Source organism: Trachypithecus francoisi, unplaced genomic scaffold (genome assembly GCF_009764315.1).
Source record: "Trachypithecus francoisi isolate TF-2019V2 unplaced genomic scaffold, Tfra_2.0 Lachesis_group13, whole genome shotgun sequence".
NCBI classification, from domain to species: Eukaryota; Metazoa; Chordata; class Mammalia; order Primates; family Cercopithecidae; genus Trachypithecus; species Trachypithecus francoisi.
This window is the reverse complement of record NW_022681458.1, coordinates 51,899,820-51,927,579: the sequence shown is the minus strand read 5'-3', so window position 1 is coordinate 51,927,579 and position 27,760 is coordinate 51,899,820. Positions and strand designations below refer to the sequence as shown.

General features: G+C 37.1%; 1 protein-coding gene across 10 annotated transcripts in view; it reads left to right on the top strand.

The window, feature by feature from the left end:
* Positions 1-27,760, top strand: part of PMS1 (PMS1 homolog 1, mismatch repair system component) — a 90,300-nt gene that overhangs the window by 49,643 nt on the left and 12,897 nt on the right. For 8 of the 10 annotated variants that reach the window (XR_004441660.1, XM_033230870.1, XM_033230864.1 and 5 more), the window contains 4 exons: positions 7,639-7,755; positions 16,652-16,774; positions 17,972-18,115; positions 18,272-19,161. Coding sequence is in view for 9 of the 10 variants with exons in the window: in XM_033230870.1 (XP_033086761.1) it covers positions 7,639-7,755; positions 16,652-16,774; positions 17,972-18,115; positions 18,272-19,161 (1,274 nt within the window). In the remaining variant the exon portion in view is untranslated. The remainder of the gene's footprint in view (positions 1-7,638; positions 7,756-16,651; positions 16,775-17,971; positions 18,116-18,271; positions 19,162-27,760) is intronic. The other 2 variants (XM_033230865.1, XM_033230866.1) reach the window with 2 other exon arrangements.

Genomic DNA, 27,760 nt, shown 5'->3' with positions numbered 1-27,760 from the left:
TTCCTTTATTTGTTATAGAAAGTGTGTCAGATCTTCAAGATTTTTACTTTTGAGGAAGAAAATTACAGAACTTTCAGAGACCACCACAGTCTTCCTTTCATCCTTAGGAAGAACTTACTTAACTACATATCAATAAAATAGACTCTGGAGCATAGTTTCAAGTTCTGACCTTACATATTGCCACTAACTGGTTTACATTACATGTCTAGGCTTCAATTTCTTTGTCTCTTTAAAGTGTAATAATAGTACCTACCTTACAGAGTAAGTTTTTTAAATGAAACAAAGCATTCACAGCACAGTGCCTGCTCCATAAGTACTCAGTAAAGGTTAATTGCTATTGTTATTAATGTGAATATTGTTAAAATCTGATTAGATTCAAAAAGGATTATTAGGGGAAGTGGCCTTAAGACTGGTTCTTTGGAAAGACTACGCGGGCAGAGGTACTCAGAGCAGGGAGAACAGCATATGCAATGTCAGGGAGTCATCAGAGGTCAGAGAAAGCTGGTCTAAGAAATGAGATGAGGCTAGAAGGGTTGCTTGGAGCCAGATTCTGAAGGACCTTGTGTAGCTTACATGGGAATGTGTACTTCTTGTTGAAGTGACCAAAAGGGAACTAAATGAGACATTTCAGTAGGAGACTAACAAAATAAGATAATTCTCACGGCAGTTGGAGGATGGACTAAATTATGTTTCATCATTGTTAAGAATGTGGAAACTGATTGCATTTTCTGGGAAGTTACACAAGGAATGGAGAAGAGGATCTAGGCAAGAAAAATATTTCTGATGTAAATAAGATTTGATTACCAATTGGAAATAATCTTTCTTGTTTTTAAAGACTGCAAAGAAATGAGTCTCAACAATATCCCTTTTGAAAGTTAGGCAAAGATTAACTTTATGCCTTTACATTTTTATTTAATGTTTTATTCTACTTCATTTTATTTTTAGAGACAGGGTCTCGCTCTGTTGCCCAGGCTTGAGTGCAGGGGCATGATCATAGCTCACTTCAGCCTCAAATTCCTGGGCTCAAGTGACCCTCTTACCTCAGCATTCTGAGTAGCAAGGAACATAGGTGCATGCCACCATACCTGGCTAATTTTTTTATTTTTTGTAGAGACAAGGTCTCACTGTGTTGCCCAGGCTGGTCTTGAACTCCTGCCTCAGCCTCCTAAAGTGCTGGAATTACAGGCCTGAGCCAACATGCCCAGCTTATTATTTAATTTTTTAAAAGATCCTACCTTTACATGGTTGAAAACCCAAAAATGTATGAAAAGGTAGAATGAAAAAATTATTCTTATCTTCATCTTTCATCTGCCTAGCTCCTGTAAACTGCCCCTTCTGTAGGTAAAATGTCTGTTAATTTCTTTGCAACCTTCAGGAAAAATAATTATGCATGTTCTTTCAAAAAAGAATATAAAATTAAATAAGAGTAAAAGTAAGAGATTTTAGAATCAATTGTACTGCATAAATTTTACCAAGACAGAATCATTTTTGAAAGTTTGAGGCTGTTTAGCAATAATCAATTCATATTAATGTTTATTATGTCAGTAGAATGTGGTTTGTTCTTTTAACAATGGTATTGATATTGTGATGGAATAATCTATAATTTTATACTGAATTCAAAACATTTAGCAGTGTCTTAGTGGTAAGATGCTATAGCTCATATTGTTCCTGTGTTGCCAATGTGGGAAAAAAAAACCTTTTTAATATTGTGTTTGTGCCTCTGTCCTTTTTGGAGTCAGAGTCAGTGCAAGTACATACACAGGAGTAAATAGTAATAGATATAGATCTAGTTATAGTAACTTGTAAGAGCTTAGAAGTAAACTTATGGTACTTAAGAAATTTGGCTGAGTATGGTGGCTCACACCTGTAATCTTAGCACTTTGGGAGCCCAAGGTGGGAGGATTGCTTGAGCCCAGGAGTTCAACACAAGCTTAAGCAACATGGTGAAACCCTATCTCTTCAAAACATACAACAAAATTACCTGGGCGTGGTGGTGTGCACCTGTAGTCCCAGCTACTCGGGAGGCTGAGGCAGGAGAATCCTTGAGTCCAGGAGGCTGAGGCTGCTGTCAACTATGATCACACCACTGTACTCTAGTCTGGGTGACAGAATAAGACCCTGTCTCGAAAAAAAAAAAAGCAAACCAAACAAAACAACAACAAAATTCATTGGTGCTGCTTCTTGTTTGGTGAAAAAAAAAAAAAAAAAAATCCAAACAGGAGTTTAGTACATCTGTGCCTACAGTTTGCAAGAATTTTGGTTGCAGTCTAGGCCAATAATGTATCCTCTTTATTTAGAAGGAGTTGACTTTGCTCAAGCAGTTTTAGCATTGTACTATTCACTTAATTATGCATCATCTGTGTGCAGCCTACATTTCTCTTTATCACAAATTGCCTTTACAAACAATTGAAGTTTACTAATTAAATATTGAATATTCTCATCTAACTTCATTTTCTTCAAGTAGCGTATGTCAGTGAGGTAGGAATTAGGGGCAAGATATATTTGGCTAACTTCAAACCTAAGATGGTGTCCATGTAATAATATATTTTTGATTGAGGTGTTTTTGCACTGTCATCATACTGACTAGAGTCAGATTCTTAGTTGGCACATCCAGGTGCTCCAACTTTGTGTGACCTAGATAGAAAACATATGGAGGTTTGTGTGTATTTTTAGCACATGTTAAGCTTTCGGCCTAAGGACAAGATTTACAAAAACCTTCAGGAAGTGAAAAGAAAATCTCTGTTTTTGAAAATAACATAGAATTGATGAAACGGTAGAGAAAGCAAACTGAAAACTGTATTCTGGATTCCCAGTATTCCCAGTTTTTATTCATCATATTTTATAGTTTAGTGTTTTAATGATGGATCCTGTTTTGAAAATGAATCTTAGTTGCCCAATGAGAAGATTTTATTTGTTGGCAGACCACTATCATTTATTACTAGCCCAAGTGTAACTAGTTTAGAAAATGCTCTTAAATTAGCCCCTTGATCTGATGCAATAATTGCCTAGTGTGAAATAATGCTCCCAGACTCCTAGCGTGTTTACTTTAAAGTAAAATCACATTGCATGGTTCTCATGTTTCACAGCTTTTTCTAGGACCCATTTCCTGAAGTGATCTTTCTGTGGTTCTGTATACTAACTATTCAGCAGGTCAGGCAGTGAAATAGCATCCTTGCATTAATCAGCAGCTAAGATTTATATCTGTATCTAAGGCATCACTCTAATATAAACTAAAATAAACAAGATGATGTTTACATTAGTAATACCGCAGGCTTTTTAGCTATATTCAGTGCAGGAATTTTAAAACATTGGTTTTTTGAAATATTTCCTTGAATGCTTTATTTTAAAAATGTCAATATCAGAGAGTTAGCATTCCTTTAAAGAGGTACACTTTTTGTGAATAAGATTTTTTTTTTCATTTTTGGGGGGTCTCGCTCTGTCACCCAAGCTGGAGTGCAGGGTGAGCCACTCCCACCTCAGCCTCCTGAGTAGCTGGGACTACAGGTGTGTGCCACCATGCCCAGCTAATTTTTAAATTTTTTTTATAGAAACAGGGTCACACTATGTTGCCCAGGCTGGTGTTGAACTTTGGACCTCAAGTGATCCTCCCACCTTGGCCTTGTGAATAAGTTTTTATGGTTCAGCCATTCTTTGTCATAAGGAACTTCTGATGTGGAAAGTATGAAGCAGGGGACATTTCATTTCCTATAATGCAGATTATTCAGAACCTTATCTACTTACTTTTATTTTGAACATTGTTCCTTAAATTATTAGCTGTTGGCTGGCTTAAAACTAGAGCCATAATAGCAGAAGCCAGTAGTTTGCCTTTCTAGAGTGCGTGTGCACGCAAAGATTACAGTCTGGCAGTTCTTCAAAAAACATGGAGCTACCAGGTGACCCAGCAGTTCCACTCATAGGTCTATACCCAAGAGAAATGAAAACATATGCCAACACAAAAACATGAACATGCATGTTTATGGCAGCATCAGTTATAAAAGCCAAAAAGTAGAAACAACTCAAACGCCCATCAACTCATGAAAGGATAATTCAAATGTATTATCTACAATGGAATATTATTCAGCCATTTAAAAGGAGTGAAGTATTGATATAAATAAACTTGAAAAGGTTATGCTAAGTGAAAGAAGCCAGTCAAAGCCCATATATTGTATGATTCCATTTATATGAAATATCCTAAGTGGGCAAATTTTATAGAGAGAGAAGCTAGATTAGTGATTGCAAAGGGATAGGAGTCACTGATGATGGATATAGGATTTCTTTTTGGACTGATAAAATTGTTCAAAGATTAAATCATGCTGTTGGTTGCACAGCTCTGTAAATCATCCAAAAACCATTGAATTGTAAATTTAAAATGGGTGAATTGTAGAGTGTATGAATTATACCTTAAACTGTTATATTAAAAAGAAAGAAAAGGAAAGATTGGTTTGGATTTCCTTAAGTCAAGTAGTAGACAAAAAGTGTAATTGTAACAGGTATGGTGGTATGACAACTAGCAGCCTTATCTTTAAAAACAAAGAGCTAGTTTTCAACTCTACTGGGGTTACTTTTTCCTAGGGAAAAAAAAATGTGTTTATTTGCTCATTCCTTTAACAAGTATTTAGTGGGCTTTACTAGGTGTCTGGTACTGTTCTTGGTACCAGAGATTCAACAATCAACACTGAACAAGCTGAACTCATCATCTCCTGCCACCAATCCTGCTCTTGTGAGTTTCTTATCTTGTTGAGTGTTACTACCACCATTCCAGTTTCCCAGATCAGAAATCTGGGAGGCATTCGTGATTCTTCTCTTTTTATTCCCTCTCCACATAGAGTCAGTCATCAAGCCCATTTTGTATCCTTTAGTCTGTCCCTGTTTTCTGTTTTCCTCCTACCAGAGTGGTGGTTCTGTTAACACAGCCCGATAATTCTCAGCCGCGGTGTATTAATACTAGTAAAGTACCAAAGTTTGCAAATGGTTTATTTTAAAAAACAAACAAACAAACAAAATAAGGGAATAATCCTGTCAATGTCACTTTCACTGACTTGCATTCCACTGAACTTTTGCAAGAGGAAGAGAAAGCTGTAGCATGATAGCTAGTATACTAGGAATTAATTACACGTAGTCCTCAGGTCACCTATTGGAATATTTTTTGAATGTGAACTTTCAGTTTTGCATGTCATTCGTAAAAGTTGAGAGTCTCTGAGTTGGAGGAATACGATCACTGAGACAGAGTCTCTCTCTCTCTCTGTTGCCCACGTTGGAGTGCAGTAGTACGATCTCAGCTCACTGCAACCTCCGCCTCCTGGGTTCAAGTGATTCTCCTGCTTAGCCTCCTGAGGACCTGGGATTATGGGTGCCCGCCACCACGTCTGGCTGATTTTTTTATTTTTAGTAGAGATGGGGTTTCACCATGCTGGCCAGCTGGTCTTGAACTCCTGACCTCAAGTGATCCACCTGCCTCTGAAACCTTTTTTCAGTGAACCAAGCTAATGAAACTGAGTAATACAATTCTGCTATTTTATACCTCCTCCATAATCTTCAAATATTTAAATCACTGTCATTTTGCTTTCAACAAAAGACCTCCTTTCTGCATTTTAGAACAAAGGGAAACTTTCTCAGCCTCCAGCCACTGAGTCTCCAAACCTACTTGCTAGTGTACCCATTCTTCCCCTTCAGTTTCCTGGTCAAATGTGTCCTATTCCTGCTTCCAGTTATTTCCCTGTCTGCTTGCATTTCCCAGCCAGACTTTCTGAAACACTTGTTTCAGAAAAGTTCTTTTTTTTCGTATCCTTCCCATAGTCACTATCCAAATTGGTTCCATTTACTTCTCTAGAACTTCTCTCACACTCTTGATTGCCATTTAGCCAACCACGTCTGTTCCTATCATACTCGCTCAACATTGGAAACATATGATGACTACTTTCTTCAAAAACATCCTTATTCTGTGTACCGCACTTTGCTGCTGCTCTTTCTGCCTCTGTGACCACTCCTTTTAGGTTCCTCTTCTTCCTCTGCCTGCCCCTTTAATGTTGATATTGATGTTTTCTCCCAAGCCCTTTGCACAGTTTCCTCCAGACTTAGGAATTGCTAAGTGAATTCTTTGAATTCTACCTGTACTGATGATGGGATTTGACTGTAATTGGACCTTGTTTAACTGAAGAAATTGCAGTATGTCAAATCCGATTATGTACTTCAAAGCCAAACCTTGGTCTAGTCTCTCTGGACCATGATTCTCTTAAAATCTACCCCATGTTGACCTAAAAGGAAGAAGCTGAAGCAGAATTAATATAGAGAGTTTATTTGGACCAGCGTTGAAGACAGCTGCCTCAGACACACTTCCAAATTATCTTGGGGTGTGCTCCATTAGGCTTTTGTTATAAGCAGGTTTTTAAAAGCAAAAAGGGAAACGAGTGAGTTGATAGAGTTGTTTGTCAGGAATTTTGATTAGTAGTTAGCTGTACATCGTTGAGCTATAGGGTATGGGTTATGTATGGTATCTGGTGTGGCATTGTTAGGTCAGTGGCTACTTGTGGCAATAGCAAGCAGTTTTCAATAAATACTTAGCTCAAGGGGAAAATTACTCTCATTTTAATGCCTCTCTGGGCCTGATAATTTAGAAGGGCTCACATTTTTCAGATACAAAGTATTACGTATATATGTGTGTGTGTGTGTGTGTGTGTGTGTGTATATATATTCTTATTTTATTTTTTAAGACAGAGGTGCGTTCTGTCACCCAGGCTGGAGGGCAGTGACGTGATCTCGCCTCGCTGCAACCTCTGCCTCCCCAGTTCAAATGATTGTCCTGCCTCAGCCTCCCACGTAGCTGGGATTATAGGGGCATGCCACCACGCCCAGATGCTTTTTTGTATTTTTAGTGGAGACAGGGTTTCTCCATATTGGCCAGGCTGGTCTCGAACTCCTGACCTCAAGTGATCCGCCCACCTCAGCCTCCCAAAGTGCTGGGATTACAGGTGTGAGTCACTGCAACCAACCTATTGTTTCTCTCTCATCTCCAGCATACTTGCAGTGAAAAAATTCCAACCTCATGATTCAGCTTTTATGTTTATGAGATTCAGTTAACATTTTGCGAATTCTCTATTTAAAAGGTACAAAGGTAATTTTAAATTGTGATTTAATTAAGAATGGTTTTTCCAAAATTTTTATACCTGTTGACTGTTTATACAAATCCTATAACATAGCCCATCATCCTCAGTAAAATAGTAATACCTTATTTGAAGCAGCAATTTGTTTTTAAATATACACGAAAGTCTATATTTTGAATGTGAGGATTAGAAGTAGAGAGAGAATCAATATTTAATGAAACCGTTTTATGCCAGGCACAGGCATATGTGCTTGTCTACATATGGATTTTTTATCTTCCAACAACTCTGAGAAATCTTGTAAAGAGGAGAAAACCAAGGTAAAGGGAAGTTAAATAGATTGTACACTGCAACATATATAGCTTCTAAAATTCAGAACCAGAGTTTCTTTTGTCAGACCTCACAGCTCATGAATCTCTTCTAAGTGATACTGAAATTTTAAGCTGAGGATGAATGCCAAATATAGGAATAAAATACTGACTTCTTGAGTTCAGTAAATCTAAATTGTTTTAAAAGTTATCTGTATCATTTTTGTCCCTAGGCAGTTATTTGGCAGAAAACCAGAGTATCAGATCACAAGATGGCTCTCATGTCAGTTCTGGGGACTGCTGTTATGAACAATATGGAATCCTTTCAGTACCACTGTGAAGAATCTCAGGTATACTGCAAAAATGTTCTCTGATAATTCTGATTTACTTACGAAGCTGTTCACATATTTCCCTTTGGGGCAGTTGCAGTAGAAAGAGGTTAGTCTTTTAACATTTTAATCAAATGTGTATGTAAGGTAAAAGAGACAATACAGAGCTTATGTTAAACCTCTTTCCCTTTTTATCTTGTTTGTTGCTTACAATGATTTTCAAAAAAAGTTCAATTTAGAATCTTTTCTGTTTACTTTCTACTATAAAAGAAAAATAGTTGACTAGGCATGGTGACTCACGCCTGTAATTCCAACACTTTGGAAGTCCAGGGGATCAGATCACCTGAGGTCAGGACTTCAAGACCAGCCTGGCCAACATGGTGAGACCCTGTCTCTAATAAAAATACAAAAATTAGCCCCGTGTGGTGGCACATGCCTGTAATCCCAGCTACTCGGGAGGCTAAGGCAGGATAATCACTTGAACCCAGGAGGCAGAGGTTGCAGTGAGCCGAGATTGTGCCATTGCACTCCAGCCTGGGTGACAGAGTGAGATTCCATCTCAAAAAAAGAACCGTTTTTCTCCCCCTTTCCCATTCCACATATGTACTTAAACTTTTTCTTGATCTATCAGTTTAGACAGTACTTTTTTACTCCCTAATACTGGATGACGTTCTTAACTCAAACTTCTTTTCTTACTCCTTCCTCTTTGAATCGTATCAGCAATAGTTTTATATTATCAAGTTTAATTATATATAATATATATTTTTATATATGTGTAATTTTTTTTTTTTTTTTTGAGACAGACTCTCATTGTGTCACCCAGGCTGGAGTGCAATGGTGGGATCTCAGCCCACTGCAGCCTCCATCTCCTGGGTTCAAGTGATTCTCATGCCTCAACCTCCCTAGTAGTTAGAATTACAGGGGTATGCCACCACACCCAGCTAATTTTTGTATTTTTAGTGGAGACAGCGTTTCACTATGTTGCCCAGGCTGGTCTCGATCCCCTGACCTCGGGTGATCTGCCTACATGACCTCCCAAAGTGCTGGGATTATATGCGTGAGCCACCACACCTAGCCTCGTATTTTCTTATGTAGCCATTTTTTAAGTGTTCTATCTTTTGTCTGAAGATTGATTCTAAAAGTTGAAAACTTGTATGGACTATAAAACAATCTTCGTTAAAAGCCCAGTATTATAGTAGGACTACATTTTACCTCGGCGGGCGGATCACGAGGTCAGGAGATCGAGACCATCCTGGCTAACATGGTGGTCTTGTCTCTACTAAAAATACAAAAAAAATTAGCCGGGCGTGGCGGCAGGGGCCTGTAGTCCCAGCTACTCAGGAGGCTGAGGCAGGAGAATGGCATGAACCTGGGAGGCGGAGCTTGCAGTGAGCCGAGATGGCGCCACAGCACTCCAGCCTGGGCGACAAAGCGAGACTCCGCCTCAAAAAAAAAAGATCCAGTGTTATATCTCTTATGCCGTATAAATGATAATATTCCTAGAACCCTGATTAAATGGAATCTCTGTTCTTTTTTTTTTTTTTTTTGAGACAGAGTCTCGCTCTGTGGCCCAGGCTGGAGTGCAGTGGCCGATCTCAGCTCACTGCAAGCTCCGCCTCCCGGGTTCACGCCATTCTCCTGCCTCAGCTTCCCGAGTAGCTGGGACTACAGGCGCCCGCCACCTCACCCGGCTAGTTTTTTGTATTTTTTAGTAGAGACGGGGTTTCACCATGTTAGCCAGGATGGTCTCGATCTCCTGACCTCGTGATCCACCCGTCTCGGCCTCCCAAAGTGCTGGGATTACAGGCTTGAGCCACCGCGCCCGGCCATGGAATCTCTGTTCTTGTATTCCCATCAGTTGCTCAAAATTTATCATGTTTTTCTTTGCTTTATAAATAGACTATCTTACATAGTTTTCCGCTTTTTCTGGGATTTTCAAAAGTTTTTTTTAATGAAAAAGTTTTCTTCATCATGTTAGCAATAAAATCCAACTCTTTAGTCATCCTAGCTGTAGTTGGTAATCCATTTCATTACATATTTTTGAACTCATTGTTCTTAGACCCCACTTATTTCTTACTTGGATCATATCTTAGGTCTTCTGCACAACTCTCATCTTCAGATTTCTTTTAATAGGAATGATGGTTGGTTCCATTATTGGTATGTCATGCCTTCCTCTTTTTTGGCACTCATACTCATTTTTCTTTTTTTTTTTGTTTTGTTTTGTTTTTGAGATGGAGTCTCGCTTTGTCACCCAGGCTGAAGTGCAGTGGTGCAGTCTTTGCATACTGCAGCTTCCGCCTCTGAGGTTCAAAGGATTCTCCTGCCTCAGCCTCCTGAGTAGCTGGGACTACAGCCACAACACCTGGCTAAGTTTTGTATTTTTAATAGAGGTGGGATCTTACCATGTTGGCCAGGCTGGTCTCAAACTCCTGACCTCAAGTGATCCACTCACTCCGACCTCCCAAAGTGCTAGGATTACAGGTGTGAGCCACTGGATCTGGCCCCATACTCATTTTTCTGAGGCATATCTTTAAGTAACTTCCACAGAAAGAGGGGACACGAGAGGTAATTTTTCATGTCTGTGGCTGGGCCTGGTGGGTCACACCTGTCCCAATACTTTGGGAGGCTGAGGCGGTTGAGGCCAGAAGCTCAAGACCAGCCTGGGCAACATAGTAAGACCCTGTCTCTAAAACAAAAATACAAAAATTAGCCCGGTGTGATGACTCACACCTGTAATCCCAGCAGTTTGGGAAGCCAAGGCGGGGGGATCACCTGAGGTCAGGAGTTTGAGACCGCCCTGGCCAAAACATGGCAAAACCCCATCTCTACTAAAAATACAAAAATTAGCCAGGTATGGTGGCAGGTGCATGTAATCCCAGCTACTTGGGAGGCTGAGGCGGGAGAATCGCTTGAACCTGGGAGGCAGAGGTTCCAGTGAGCCAAGATCTTGCCACTGTACTCCAGCCTCGGCCAGAAAGAGATCCTGTCTCAAAACAAACACATTTTAAAAATAACTAAAAATTTTCATGCCTGAGAATGATTTCATATTGCACTTTCTCTTGTTGATAGTCTGGCCGACACAGACTTGTTGATTGAAACTAATTTTTGAGATCTTGAGTATTTTTTTACTGTCCATTTTTACTAACGGTAAACAATGCATTCCACTTCTTTTTTTGTTTGTTTGTTTTTCTCGAGACAGACTCTTGCTCTGTCACCCAGGCTGGAGTGCAGTGGAGCAATCTTGGCTCACTGCACCCTCCGCCTCCCAGGTTCAAGTGATTGTCCTGCCGCCTCAGTCTCCTGAGTAGCTAGGATTGTAGGTGAGCACCACCACACCTGACTGGTTTTTGTATTTTTAGCAGAGTTTCACCATGTTGATCAGGCTGGTCTTGAACTCCTGACCTCAGAATCCACCCGCCTTGGTCCCCCAAAGTACCCATTTCTTTTTTTCTAGATGGTACGTTTTCTTCTCTTTGAAAGTTCTTAGGATCTGTCCTTCATCCTTACAAGGATGTGTCTGTGTGTCTTTTATTATTTGTTTATTGTGCTGAGCACTTGATGTGGATCTTTTGAATCTGAAGGCTCATTTCTTTCTCAGCCCCAGGTTTTAAACTTCCATCCATTATCACTTTGATAATTTCTATTTTTTTAATGAAACTCCCTATTGTCATTAAGACCTCCTGTTAATTTTATCAGGTTTCCCATCTTTAATTTTTTTCCATGAGTTTTGATAAATCTGTTTTTTCAACCTTCTGTTGAATTTTTTTTTGTTTTAAAAGTTATGTTTAATTTCCAAGAGTGTTTTTTATTGCTTTTTCATACTTACTGTTTTATGGATACAAAACTTGGGTCTCTCTAAAGATAATTATTTTTGTTTTTAAATTATTTGTTCCTTTAATAATTTCTGTTTATTAGGAGGTCAGTTTTGTTTTACCTGTCAGGTCTTTTTCCTCCAGTCCTCTAATTCTCTTGTCTTTCCCCAGGAATAAGAAATCTAATTGGGAACATGGTGTTTGTAGCTGGGCTTATTGACTGTCAGGTTCCACGTTAGTGTTGAGTAATCAAGGTCCTAATTCTGTTCCTGGAGTTGTGCTAAGCAGTTGGCTTCTTGTCTTCTCTTCCATTTTTTTTTTTTTCATAATTTGTTGAAACCTCTTCTGCTACTAGGTCCCTTCCCATTCTCTTTGTAGTACTGAGTTCTTAATTATTGCTTATCAGTTTATTAAAATCTTGGATGGAAGCTTGTACTCAGGTAATTCTTGGGATTTTCTTTGCCAGGGAACAATTCAGGCCAACCTTTGTGGCCAGCTAGAGTGTTGGCCATGATGTGACATGGATCCTATTTTTCAGAGCTCCCTAAAGAGTTGTTTTCTAGTTTTGACACACTCCAGTGCTATTTCAAACTGGTTACAGTTGCTGACTTGGGATGGCAAGGTTACTGTCTAAATTCTGCTGGATTCCTTGTAGCTTCGTGGTACTTTGTTGCCTACAGTGGTAATCCAGACAGCTTATGGCAGGAGATCTAGACTTGATACCTTTACCATCATGCCCTGGATATTCTAGCTATTATAATTTAGTCTGAAGACTAGCAGTGTTGGCATCACCTGGAAGCTTATTGAAAATAAAGAATCCTGGGCTTCATCCCAGATCGACTGAATCAGAATCTGCATTTTAACAAGGTCCCCAGGTGCTCATTCAAGTGTGAAAAGCGCTGATCTTGACTTTGGTCAGCTATGATTTCATGAGTGAATGGGACTATCACATGAATCAGTCCTATACTTGGAAATCTTTTCCTCCCATCTGTTTTGAGATGTGTTGCCAGATCTGTGCTTGCCCATTGAATTTTTATTTTCAGTGGGCAAGCACAGATAGAATTGCATAAAGACTCCTAGTAATCCTTCATAGTTATGATAATTTTTGCTGCACCTCTGTGTGGTTATTTTTGCATGGTGGATTGAGGGAATTAGGTAAGCATGTGTTAGTGTTCCAGTTCAGTAGGCTGCCAGAATGATAAACTTGAGTGACTCTCTGATGAGAGTGATCATCTAACCAAATCCCTCTTCTCTTGTTGCACTGTGTGTCTAAGGTGTTGTATTTATATTGCCACCAGCTACCCATCATCACTTCTTTCTTTCTGGGCTTTTATGGTTGAAGGATACTGGTCCTGTATCACAGTTCCTTTGAGCCCTTTCTCCATCCCTGGCCAAAAGCAATCTTAAGTTGTTTTCCACTGCTAGTTAGTGGTTGTCCTCACTCACCTCACTTCTGTCCCTATTATATACCTTTAAGATGTGCAACTTGGCCACCAAGGCCTCTTGACTAGTCTGGAATGACAGTGCCTTTGGCCATGGGAACCTTGAATGTGGAGAATCTTTATATATCTCTTCCCATAATGTGAGGGTACTTTTTTTTTCTCCCCCATCTACAGGGACCCCACATGGGAAGAACTAATTATTGGTGGTGATCTCAACAGGGCCGCCGCTCTGGTGGCTTTTGTGAGGCATTTCCCATCGTGACTTTGTGGGCTTGATGGAGCTCCTGAAGTTACCTTTTTGACATCTGTCTTCTCTTTGACATTTCTATCTCTGCATTACTTTATGCTAAGTTCTGAATAAATTCCTCATCATTGCCTGATTTTAATTCCCAAAACTATATATTTTGTTTCTAGGATTTACAATTTATTTGTTTTCATATTCTTCTCTTCTAAACTTGATTTATAGCTACCAATTCTAATTTCTTTACCTTTTTTTAAGTGGATGCTACTTTTCTTTTTTTAAAAGCCTGTTACATATACTAATAATTTCAAAGTCCTTTTCATATTACTCTGTCATTTCTACTTTCTTGAGACAAAATTATCTAATTCTCTGATATTTTATATGCTTTGAAAATTTAATTTCAAAATCATCTTGAATGCAGGTTTATTGTTTTTGTTGTTTTGTTTTTGCTTTCCCCAACTTCCACTTCCTTCCCATAGTTGGGCAGATAGTTCACTTGCTGATCCCAATTCAACAGCAGGTATCATATTAGTAATTTGTGCCTCATCCTGCCAAGATTTTATAGGCCCCTTTTCTTAGCCAGTTTGGCTTAGCCTTGTTCTTGGTTTGGAGTTGTCTCTGTTCTTTCTTGTGACTCTGGCAAGCAGCTCCAGACAGTGGCCACAGTATTTTTAAACTTTTTTTTTTTTTTTTTTTTTTTTGGAGAAGAGGTGCTATATGAGCCCCCTTTTTTAAGTGGAAAGACTGATTTCAGTCCCCTGTCTGGAATGGGGTGTTTTCAGTCCTTATTTCCATACCAGAATTTAATTTCCAGCTAACACATCTTGTTTCTGATCCTAGACCACATAGGACATTTGACTTTAGCCGTCACTCCCTGTTAAATGTTTTGCAATCATAACATCTTTAACTACTTTTCTGTGGGTGGCCTTTTGAAAATTTGTATTTTTTCTATCACTGTTATATATTTGCAGTTGGAATGGGAGAGAAGGGGGTTTCACATGAACTTGTTTCACTGTCCTGACCAAAAGTACTTAAATTACTACTGTAAAAGTGTAACTTCATGGTGTTGTGGAGATTTACTGAGAGAGGAGAAGGATTAGTGTTAGGAGACCAGCCAGGGTTACATCAGTATAATCAGGGTTAAGAAGAGGAAATGGGTTTGACAGACTGGGTAGCTGGCACAGCCCCTTATCATAGTAAAGGAGTATAGGAGGAGCTAGCAGGATAGAAGTAGGATGAAATATTTTACCAAGTTTTGAATGTGGTGACATTGAGAATATTTTTGTGACAGCCAGTTGAAGATGGTAAGCACTGGGGAGTGAAAGAAATAGAAGTTATATACATTTGTATCTTGGCATCACTGGTGTATGGGTAGTTGTTGAGTAGATGTGAATGAAATTAGGAAGAGTAACTAGAGAGCAGGAAAAAGGGGCCTGATAATGGAATTTGGGTACCATCATCATTTATACAAGGTAAGGAAAAGGGGAGAAACCAGCAAACCAGAATGAAGAGGAGGCATCAGAGAGGAAGCAGAAGGACCAAAAGAAGGTTGAAACAGATTCATTCAGTGAGACCCTTCCCAGATGAGAGAATTGTGAGGGTGTTGGGCTGCAGGGAGTCAAATAAGATAAGGGCTGCGTAGTGTCCCTTGGAGTTGGTTATTGAAGTAGAAGCCTGCTTATAGGGGATTAGAGATGAAGGGAAGAGAGGCCCTTAGTTGAGAAGCAATTAAGGAAGAGAGGTAGTTGTATTTTGCCTTCAATTTTTGTTTTGCTTTTTAGGAAATTGAGTAATATACTTGGGTACAGAATTTTGTAAAGTCTTGCCTAATTTTTAATTTTGTTGCACTGATTTGGTGTCTCAAGTTACTTTTCCATGAACTGGCCTGATTTTCACTTTTTACAGCATTTTATAAGACTTTACTGTTTTATTTTACTTTGCCATGTAACTTAAACATAGTTTGTTCTTAAGATTATCCTAAACCATTTTTAAAGCTCAAGATCTAGAATAGTAATTATTCAGTGGCCAACCACGATGGTGTGAAAGGAAATCAATAGCAATATTACATATTTCTTCTTCATTTTATTCTTTATTCTTATCCTTTCAGGGCAGACTTTTTTTAAAGTCACAAACCCAATAAGTCTTTCAGAGGCTTAAACAGGCTCTCCCTGATGCCCAGCAGGTGCTTTAAGAAGGGTCTCATGTTACCTGGTAAATTATACAACCATTTTTAAATGCTGTGAAGTTTTGCAGTTAATTAAGTAGTATCATTTTATAATGGATTATACAGATTAATTTATTTTTTCAAATTGGCACAATTTGGCATTGTGACAATAATGCACTTAGTGTTCTAAAACTGGTAATGCATCTCCTTAAACACTTATTTCCAAGGACAGGGATAGTCATAGACATAGGTGGCAGCTTACAGGCTATGTTAATAAGGAGTCCCACGGTTCCTGCTTAACTGAAAATAGTACCACCAGTGACTTGCTTGTTTTTCTCAACCTAAAGTGTTCCTTGACAGATTAATAACACATCTAGTTCTACTTTTTGCTGATAAGAGATTTTAAGCCTATATTTTAAATAATTTAACAAAAATCACATAGCTAGTGGTAGAACTGGGATTCAAACCTTGTCAATCTGGCTCTGTCTTATATTCTTAACGGTATAGTATGTTGTCTTTAGCTGTGTTCGTTAACTAAAGATAAAAGTGGGAGCATATTCTCTGCTTCCTATCCCTTCAATATCTTTCTCTTCTCTCTGGTATTCTTTTCTAGTATCCTTTTCTCTTTCCTCTTTATACATTTGTAAAGTAGAGAAAGATAGCATATAAATAACCAGTAAAATTTTTATAGAAAGAGTTTTCTAAACAAAAATGAAGCTAAAGTACAACAGTGCAATCAGTATTTAGCTCTGAGGAAGTTAATACAGAGTAAAAGATTTTTTTTTTTTAACTCAGAAATGAAAACCCAGTACGATTGGCTTTATATAGCATACTCAGAATGAAGATAGAAACAGCAACTTCTTTATAGGAAAAGATGGTTAAAGAGAAAAGGACAACAGCCAGAGAAAAGTCACAATGTGAGGAAAGAAACTTTTAAAAGACAGAAAAAGGTTGAGTAGAGAGTGAATGCTGTACATCCCATGACAGTTAAATAATCTGAAAGTATAACCATTCTTGAAGATTTTATAAATGCCAGTTTTTCCTTAGAACTGCAAAAAAGGCAGACAGCACCAGTGTAGCATGCTTTACTATTTTATTTAAAGTTAATACTTGAGACGTGGTTATCAGGAAGTATATGGCTTTTTAGACCTTAAGATGAAAATCTGTTTTTTAATTTTTTTTATACCTTTCAAAGTGTATATAGCTAGACCCATGGAACTACATTGTTGACATTGCATATTCTATAATTATTATATAGATTTATCTCAGTGGATTTCTTCCAAAGTGTGATGCAGACCACTCTTTCACTAGTCTTTCAACACCAGAAAGAAGTTTCATCTTCATAAACAGTCGACCAGTACATCAAAAAGATATCTTAAAGGTAATATGCTTTAGAAAAAAAAGTTATTTGAATTGGAAATTTGTCACATTGTAACAAGGACTACTTCCAAGAGTTTGCTCTAAAAGAAAAAGAAATACAATATCATTTATTAAGCATTATGCATGATAAAAAGACATGTGATGTCTCTCTTATTCTTCACGGCAATTCTGGACTGCATTATCATTCCCATTTATAATGAAGAAACAAATGTTCAATGTTTCTCTTAGGCCACATAGCCAGGAAATTAAGAGTTGGAGAGTTAGTAGTTTTTTTGCTTTTTTTTTTTTTTTTTTTTTCTGAGAGAGTTTTGCTCTCCAGGCTGGATTGCAATGGCATGTGGTGTGATCTTGACTCACTGCAACCTCCGCCTCCTGGGTTTAAGCAATTCTCCTGCCTCAGCCTCCCAAGTAGCTGGTATTACAGGCACCTGCCACCATGCCCAGCTAATTTTTTTTGTAGTCTTAGTAGAGATGGGGTTTCACCATTTGGCCAGGCTGATCTCGAGCTCCTGTACTTAAGTGATCTGCCCGCCTCGGCCTCCCAAAGTGCTGGGATTACAAGCCAGAGCCACCACACCAGAGTTTTTATTTGAACCCTAAGCCTTCAGAACTTACATGACATTGTGATTTTTAATTATTAAGCCAGTTTCATTGCATGTTTGTACTTGTTATGAATGTTTGTGCTTCATTTAGGTTCAAGGCCTCCAAAGGAGTATTACTACTTAGATAATGTTTTTCACTTTTTTTGGTTTGTTTGTTTGTTTGTTTGTTTTTTGAGATGCAGACTTGCTGTTTTGCCCATGCTGGAGTGCAGTAGAATGATCTTGGCTCATTGCAACCTCTGTCTCCCAGGTTCAAGAGATTCTCCTGCCTCATCCTCCCAAGTATCTGGGATTACAGGTTCCTGCCATTATGCCCTGCTAATTTTTCTACTTTTTAGTAGAGACGGGGTTTCACCACATTGACCAGGCTGGTCTTGAACTCCTGACTTCAAGTGATCCCCCTGCCTTGGCTTCCTAAAGTGCTGGGATCACAGGCATGAGCCACTGTGCCCAGCCATGATAATGCTTTTCCTAATAAGCAGTTGCATCTACTCAATTTCTCAGTTGAATTTGCTTGTTTTTATTGTACTTAAGTTTGGTGATATTTCCTTTATTTACATGTTATTTTTTCTTTTATTTATTACATGTATTTCTAGTTAATCCGACATCATTACAATCTGAAATGCCTAAAGGAATCTACTCGTTTGTATCCTATTTTCTTTCTGAAAATCGATGTTCCTACAGCTGATGTTGATGTAAATTTAACACCAGATAAAAGTCAAGTATTATTACAAAATAAGGTAACTCTTTTCAGATAATTTTTTGTTACGCTATTTATAAACATATATTCCTGTTTTCATATTAAAAAAATTTGTTTATATTTTTCTTTTTTATTATTTAAAATCTTGTCTATTTTTTCATAATTTCCCCTAACATTTGTTAATTTGTATTTTTAGGAATCTGTTTTAATTGCTCTTGAAAATCTGATGACGACTTGTTATGGACCATTACCTAGTACAAATTCTTATGAAAATAATGAAACAGATGTTTCCGCAGCTGACATCGTTCTTAGTAAAACAGCAGAAACAGATGTGCTTTTTAATAAAATGGAATCATCTGGAAAGAATTATTCAAATGTTGATCCTTCAGTCATTCCGTTCCAAAATGATATACATAATGATGAATCTGGAAAAAACACTGATGATTGTTTAAATCACCAGATAAGTGCTGGTGACTTTGGTTATGGTCATTGTAGTAGTGAAATTTCTAACACTGATAAAAACACTAAGAATGCATTTCAAGACATTTCAATGAGTAATTTATCATGGGAGAACCCTCAGACGGAATATAGTAAAACTTGTTTTGTAGATTCCGTTAAGCACACCCAGTCAGAAAATGACAATAAAGACCATATAGCTGAGAGTGGGGAAAATGAGGAAGAAGCAGGTCTTGAAAACTCTTTGGAAATTTCTGCAGATGAGTGGAGCAGGGGAAATATACTTAAAAATTCAATGGGAGAGAATATTGAACCTGTGAAAATTTTAGTGCCTGAAAAAAGTTTACCATGTAAACTAAGTAATAATAATCATCCAAGCCCTGAACAAACGAATCTTAATGAAGATCTATGTAACAAAAAATCAAATGTAATAGATAATAAATCTGGAAAAGTTACAGCTTATGATTTACTTAGCAATCGAGTAATCAAGAAACCCATGTCAGCAAGTGCTCTTTTTGTTCAAGATCATCGTGCTCAGTTTCTCATAGAAAATCCTAAGACTAGTTTAGAGGATGCAACACTACAAATGGAAGAACTGTGGAAGACATTGAGTGAAGACGAAAAACTGAAGTAAGTTTCCAGAGCTTGCATGTGACCTGAATGTTCAGCTATTTCCATTCTATATGACTCACTGTTCAAAAAGAATTTTTTTCACTTCTTATTTATGGAAAAGCAGATCGGAAAATACCTTTGGCTTGGATAAAGTACCTTTTTTAAACACTTTTTTTTCTGCTAATTTAGGTTTTTTGTTGGGGTGGGGCTTGTTTTATTTTGTTTTTTTTGTTTGTTTGTTTGTTTGTTTTAATATAAGCCTTAACTGTTTTCTTATTTACTAAGTTTTTTGCTAAAGGTTTTCCATTCATCTTCTCAATTTCAAACCACCATTATGTTCTTTTGTTTTATGTTTAATGACTTTTCTGTTGTAGAACTTTTTTAAAAAGCTTTTGCATTGGAACAGTTATAACTGGTGTTTTTAATATCTTAACTAATCCCTTTCTTAAATTGGTCTCCAAAATATGTAGCACAACACAAAAAATATTGTATTATTGGCGATTCAATTTAGTGTTGTTCATTCATACTGTTTCTATTCAGTATAACTTAAGGCTTGCTTCTAAGATGTATTATTTATTATAACTTATAAACTATAGTAGGTATTTTTATTATGTAAATAGGTGATTTGATCTGTCTTTGATTAAAATAGTACTTGCCATGTTTAAATTAGATTATCTGAATAAATGTTCCAAAATAATATAATGAATGTTTTTAATTGACTAGGACACAATATAAACACAAAATATTACATTCTGGTGATCTAACCCAGCAGAAAATGAGAGTAAAATTATACCTCCAATCATATACAGGTATCTAAGTATCTCAATATTATGTCAAATGTGTGGGAAAATTTTTAAAGGTAATCCATCATCTGGAGTTTATTTTTGGTGATAAACTCCCTAGATACTTGACCAATTTTTTTCATTCTTTCCTTAGCTTATTCAGCCTTATAAAAACAGTATCAATTTAAAATGATAAAGACCACCGTTAATACCAAAAGGAAAAGCCCCCATAAAGCTTTTCTCTTCAGCCTTTTTTGTCACCTTTTTTTTTAAGTGGGAATGGTTATTGTATTTTGTTATTTTGGAAATATCCACAAAAGTAGACATTTTGAAGTATAAAGCCATTACCCCATTTCACCACCCATCATCTCATGGTCAGTCCTGTTAGTCCTGTTTCATCCATACTTCCATTCACTTTCTTTCCCTTTCTTTATTATTCTGAAGCAAATGATAGGCATATCATCTCAGTATGTATCTCTAAGAAATAAAGATACTCATATTTTAAACATAACCGTAATAAAATTGTCATAACTTTTTAAAGGTATAGATTCCTTAATATAGCAAATACTCAGTGTTCAAATTTATAATTGTTTCGTAAATGTCAGATTTTTAAAGATTTGTTTTGAATCATGATGCAAATAAGGTTCACACAATTGTGATTGTCTTTAGTTTTACCTAAATGACACAACTATGCAGTTTAAAGGTGAGGGAACTTAACTTTTAAATACAGTAAGTCCTCAAAAGTTGAATTGCATTGCCCAGGGAAATGAACTGAGAATTGTCTGAGAATAGAAAAAAATCATAGTTATTTCAAGTTCTCATGGAAATAGGGACAGTGTACAAGCTTATGATGGAAACTTATCTTGCTGACTGTCCCTTTGCAGCCTCACAACAGCAGGTAATTCCAGTTGCCTTTTGGGGAATGTCTGCATTGTTTCTCCTTGTGGGCCCCAAGGTGTCAGGTTCCTAGGATTATGATTAATAGGCCTCATCTAAAAATCCATTTACCATCAATTACCAGAATATTCCAGGTAATATTCTGGAATCAAGCTTACTTTCTCTCACATTGCCATAAAGTAGACAAAAGAGGCATTGATGGTCAAGACCTCTGAAGCTTCACCTGGGTTCTAACCACAGTTCTTTGTTAGCTTTTTATTAAAAAGTGTGGACAGTCTCTCAAGGATTGTTGGGAGGATTAAATAATATATTGTGTGTTATGATACAGGATAATTACTAACACATAGTAAGTGATTGCTCACAATGTCAGTATGATCAATTTTTAATCTATGAAAGGGAATTTTTCTATTGAGAAGAACATATTTTATTTGCTGAGGCAAGATTAAATTGAATTTGGAGGCCAGAAATAGAAACCAATGAAGAAAATATAGGTATCTTGGGATCAGAGTTCTATTGTATGTCACAGAGTGCTGTGGTAGAACCTTTCAGAGCCAGGTTCTGGGACCATGATCAGTTGAGTCTAGTATCATGATTAGTGAGAAGGTAGAGCAAAAATTTTATAATACCCAAGAATCATACTAGCTACCACTTCTCTCCCTGTCTTTATCTTGGCATTCTTTCCATGATACTAAATTCTCTAACATATATTAAGGGATATGAGAGTAGACTCCTCTTCTGTAGACCTTCAGTCCATTCTTTTCTTCCTTCTTTTTTTCTTCCTTTTTTCCTTTTCCTTTCTTCTCTCTGTCCCTCCTTTCCCTTCCCTTCCTTCAACTAGGAAATATTAAGGGTTTTCTGTATAAGGCCTGATGTACTCTAGATAGTCACAAATAAAACATACTTTCCCAACTCATGAATGGTGTAGTCTAGTAAGAAAGATTCAGTTAAACAAGAATGTGATGAGCTTTAAGACATAAGTTTTAAATATAAGGAGTTAGGGAAAAACTTGGCAGTTGGACTTAATATTATCTGTGGGACAGGTAATGCTTCCCTGCATAGAAATTAACCAGAAGGATTTTAGGGAATTGTGTAGATTGGAGGAACAGTATGTGGATTGGAGGAACAGGAGCTAGAAGGAACATGGTGTTATTAAGGAGTTAAGATTCTACGACAGGAACAGAATATGAGGGAGTATGTGTAAAGAAAGTTGGGGGAAGGTGGGGCTGGATAATGGAAGATTCTCAAAGCTATAACAAAGAGTTTGAATAAGGAGTAGGATCAGGATTGTTCAGTTATTAAAATTCCACTTTGGGAGGCCGAGACGGGTGGATCCCGAGGTCAGGAGATGGAGACCATCCTGGCTAACATGGTGAAACCCCATCTCTACTAAAAAATACAAAAAATCTAGCCGGGCGAGGTGGCGGGCGCCTGTAGTCCCAGCTACTCCGGAGGCTGAGGCAGGAGAATGGCTTAAACCCGGGAGGGGGAGCTTGCAGTGAGCCGAGATCAGGCCACTGCACTCCAGCCTGGGCGACAGAGTGAGACTGTGTCTCAAAAAAAAAAAAAAAAAAAAAATTCTGATGAGAGCTTGGGACAGATTTTGGAGTCGGGGTTACTTCCATTGTTTTAGTTCTTCCTTTCTGGAGTTTTTGTTTGTTTGTTTTTTTCCTTCCTCACCTTTCTTCTAGTGGATTAAAATCCAGATTTGGGCCATCTGCCCTACCACTGGGGTCTCAGTTGACGTTGGCTTGAGCTTTTCATTTGCAGTATTTATGAATATATTGCTATTTAAGAAAAATATTGCAATTAGGGGATTATGAAAATGATAAATTTTATAACTAAATGCAGTATTTAATCATGAGAACATTATTTGAATTGACTTCTGGTCAAATCAGGATGGATATTTTCCATTCAAGTTACTAAATCCCTTCTTGACATTAAGTACAATGGTAGCAGCTGCTTTTACTTAACATTTACTTAATATTCCTTTGGACATAACTTTTTATATTTCCCAAAGATGAGTACCATATGTGAAAATTTGCACATTATAATTAATGACAAATGGTGACCTTTGTTTTCAACTCATTTTACCACCGCACAGGAAAAATCTTTAATTTGAATGTCTAAGAGCTAAAAATACTATTTCTAGGACCTGTTGAAAGTAAACTATTGAAAATCATGTGTTTTATATAGCTATTCCAGAACCTCAGATTCTAAGTAGAAAATAACTTTAAAATTGTGAATATGGCATGGTAAGTAACCAAAGGAGCCATTTTTTAATGTAGTTTACAATGAAACAAGGTCTTTTTTTAATAATCTTATTCAGATAACATTTCTTCATTCAGCAGACAGGTACCGAGCACAAATTACATGCCATGCTGTGATCTCCTGTCTCTTAAATCTCACTTTTAACAGCACTGTTCTCTCAATAATATTTTTATTTCTTCACATTCCATAGTTTTCCTTGAGATTATTATATATATATAAAATAAAATTCAGTTAGTGTTTTAAGAGCATGAGACTAGAGATAACCTTAATTCTCTAGTCCCAAGTTTAAAACATTCTTAAAAAATAATCTTTTAGCAAAGTTACTTAATTTCCAACCATTACTCACCCCTTCATTGTGAGATTTTTTTGTTTCTTGGTAGAAAATAATGACAGCAAAACATTTATCACCATTTACTCTGTGCTAAGTAGTATTTTAAGTACTTGGCACACTTTAACTCATTTTATTTCTCACAACAAAACTGAGTAGATGTAGATTATCCATATGTTACAGTTGAACATAATGAGACACAGAAAGATTAAATAATTTTCATAGGTTTACAGAACTACTAAGTGGCAGAACCAAGCCAGGCTGTCTTCAGACTCTGTGTGCTTAATCAACACACTTTGCTGAACAAATAGCAGTAGTTTCCAATTCTGGGTATGTACTGGAATAACCTGTGGAGCTCTGTGAAAACAGAGCTGCCCAATCTCAACCTAGGCCTAGAGAATTAAAAGCTCTGAGGGTGGGATCCAGGTATCACTTTTTAAGAAAAGGGGTGACATAACCGCTGTGCTAGGTCTTTGGCCCCGGAAGTTTCATTTTTCTCATATTGTTGACAAAAAGATCTCTTAACTTTCTACCCAGTGTAATTTTTTTTTTTATTCTTGAGTTCTTAGAATCTATCAAGTATAATTTTTCAAACATCCATTATTTTGTACCATTGAAATTGAGTTAAATTCGATGGTTTGGGTGTGTTTAGTTTATCCAAATGTATCTTTTCATTGATGACTAAAATGAGAATAAAAATATTAACAATTAACTAATCACATACTTTCTGTTTTGTGGTTATTGTAGTGACTATAATTTCACTAGCAGTTACTAAATGAAGTATTATATACATAAATTTTCTTTTGTGTTATTCGGGAATTGTTTATTCTATGTTGATGTTAAAGAAGATTTATAAGGAACTCTTCAGATCTAGAATTAATCCATTTCTTTATTCATCCTCTCTTAGAAATTCTGATTGCTTGTGGCTCAACGCTTTCTTAAATTTTTTTTTTTTTAACTGGGTAAAATTTACCTAATGTGAATTGCAGAGATGTTAACGGTGTAATTTGGTGTATTTTCATACATGTCTACACACACATAAACATCACCCCAGACAAAATAGAGAACATCTCCATCATCCCAGAATGGTTCCTCATGCCACCTCTCAGCCAGTGTAGTTCTTCTTCTTTTTATTTTTATTTTTTTAAATCAAAGAGTAATATTCAGTTGTATAAATATACCAAAATATGTTTGTTCAGTCTCCAGTTGATGGACATTTGGGTTGTTTCCAGTTTGGGGCTATTATGAGTAAAATTGTGTTGTTTACTTTCCAAATATTTGGGGCTTTTCCGGATATTTTATTTCTAATTTAAGTGTTTCATGGATAGAGAAAATGCTAAGTTAGATTTCAATCTTTTGAAAAGTAATGAGAATTAAAGCCCAGTGTATGTTCTATCTCAACAAATGTTCCATGTTCACTTAAAAAGAATCAGGATTCTCCAGTTGCTAGATGGTAGTGTTCCAAAATGTCAGTTAAGTATTAAGTAGTTGATAATATTGCTAAAATCTTCTATAGCTTTGAGGATTTTTTTTTTTTTTTTTTTTTTTTTGAGGAGGGTCTCTAGTTCTGTCAGTTACTGAGGGAGGAGTATATACTGTTGCCTGCCACTCTGGCTTCTTATGCTTACTATTTGCATGGTATATCTTTTTTCCAGTCTTTTAGACTACCCCATCTTTATATTTAAAATGTAATGCTTGTAGACAAAGTTAGGTGTTACTTTTTAAATTCAGTTTGATAATCTATGCCTTTGAATTGCAATATTTAGTCCATGTAATATAATAATTTATACGGTCTGCCATTTTCCTGTTTGTTTTCTGTTTGTCCTATCTCCATTTTGTTCTTTTGTTCCTCCTTTTTGGGGGGGAGAGGAGCCCTTTAGGGTTAAAAGAATATATTTCAGTATCTAATTTTAATTTCTTTATTGAGTTTCCATTAGTTTTTGCTTTTGTGATTACATTATGCATCCTTATCATAATCTACTTGGAGTTAATAAAATGTAAAAACCCTGTAAGTATAATTTCACTTATATTTGGTGTCACTCTCCTTAATTGTGCACACGTACTGGCAACTAATTCTCATCTTAATCTGAAAACGTCTATTTCATCTTCATTTTTGAAGGACTTTTTTTTAATGATATAGCTGGATTCTGGGTTCTTTTGCCACTTAAAAGATTTCACTGTTGACCAGGCGCAGTGGCTCATGCCTGTAATGCCAGCACTTTGGGAGGCGGAGGCAGATGGATCACCTGAAGTCAGAAGTTTGAGACCAGCCTGGCCAACATGGTGAAACCCCCTCTCTACTAAAAATACATAATTAGCTGGGGGTGGCTGTGCACGCCTCTAATTCCAGCTACTCTGGAGGCTGAGGCAGGAGAATCGCTTAGAACCTGGGAGGCAGAGGTTGCAGTGAGCTGAAGTCGTGTCACTGCACTCTAGCCTAGAGGACAGAGGGAGACTCTGTCTCAAAAAAAAAAGATTTCACTGTCATCTGCCTCTGCATTGCTCTTTATGATATCCATTATTTTTGCTGTTTCCTCTTTGTACTGTTTTTTTCCTATTTTCGGGATTTTATCTTAACCTTTGGTTTTCAGCGGTTGAATGTAATATACCTACCTGTGAATTTCTTTGCATTTATTCTCTTGGGAGGTTTGCTGACCTTCTTGCATCTGTAAATTGTATTTCTCCAAGTTTGCTGATTTTTAACCCTAATTTCTTCACATTTTATTTTCTTTCCCAGTTTTCCATTGTTTATCTGGGACTCCCATGACATATATATTAGATTGTTTGTTTTGCCTTAGGTCACTGCAATGCTTTTCCAGTTGTCTTCACTTTTCTGTGAAAACAACACATTTTATCATTTCTGTTGATCTGTCTTCAGCATTACTGACTCTTTCTTTTGCCATCTTTTTATCTGCTGTTAAGCCTACCCAGTGAATATTTAATTTCTGTTACTGTATTTTTTAGGTCTAGAATTTCCATTGGTTTTTTTTGTATAATTTCCACTAATCTGTTGAGATTCCCCCTTCTAGTCTCTCATGATAATCTTTTAATACCTTAAACATTTATTAAATCTGTTTTTAAGTGTTTTTTTTGGTAATATTGACATCTGGGTCATCTTGAGGTTGGCTTCTACTGACCACTTTTTCTTTTGACCATGACTCACATTTTCTTGTTTTATTTGTTAGAGTGGTAACTTTTGATTGTATAGCAGGCATTGTGGGTGGTATGCTTAAAATTCTAGATTCTGTTATCCTCTTCTGAAAAGTGCTGATTTTTGTTCTACCAGGTATTTAAATTACTAACAGATCACCTTGAGCTTATGGAGGTTTTGTTTTATACTTTGTTAAGGAGAAGCTGTTTCAATTTTGTTCTTGGTCCCAGGGCAACTTCCTTAGTTTAGGACATAGGTTTTTTATCCTAAGATGTGGCCCTCTTCCAGTTTTAATTGAAAGCCCAAAGTGTTTACCAGGCCATGAAACTGTGGAATTCAGATTCCAAACGTTTCCCTTGCAATGGGCAGCAGCTGAAATCTCTGTTCAGCTCATTTAGCCTTCTAATGGTTGTTTTTCTTTGGGTTCCCACACATGGAATTTTCTGGGATTTCCTTTCTCAATTTTCAGTTGTGCTGGAAGCAGATAGCTCTGTGTCCTGGTGACTCAGGCTAATAAGAGTGTAACTTTCTGATTGAGTCTGACCACCCTAGTCCCCCTTAATACTGAGGACTGCCCTCTGGTTAGAAGTCCTATAAATGTGGGACTCTTGTCTCTTTTTTCACTCCCCAAGGAGTGAATCCATTCTAATTTCTTCCTGCTTTTGGCTGTTCTTCAGTGCCTACTTTAAATAATTGAGGGGTTTTTGTTTGTTTGTGTACTTGTTTGTTGTTTTCTTTTTTCTTTTTCTTTTTTTTTTTTTTGAGACAGTCTCGCTCTGTCGCCCAGGTTGGAGTGCAGCGGCGCCATCTCGGTTCATTGCAACTTCTGCCTCCTGGGTTCAAACAATTCTCATGCCTCAGCCTTCCAAGTAGCTGGGACTACAGGTGCACACCAACATGGCTGGCTAACATTTGTGTTTTTAGTAGAGACAACGTTTCACCATTTTGACCAGGCTAGTCTTAAACTCCTGACGTCAGGTGATCTGCCCGCCTCGGCCTCCCAAAGTGCTGTGATTACAGGCGTGAACCATCACTATGCCTGGCCAATAACTGATTTTTTTATTTTGTTCAGTGTTTATCATAGTTATATTGAGGAGTTAGTCTAATACATGTTCCTTTGTCATTATTATACCTGGAATACCAGTTCTTTAGTTTTATAAAATTCAGATGGTTAATATATTTCTGATTATG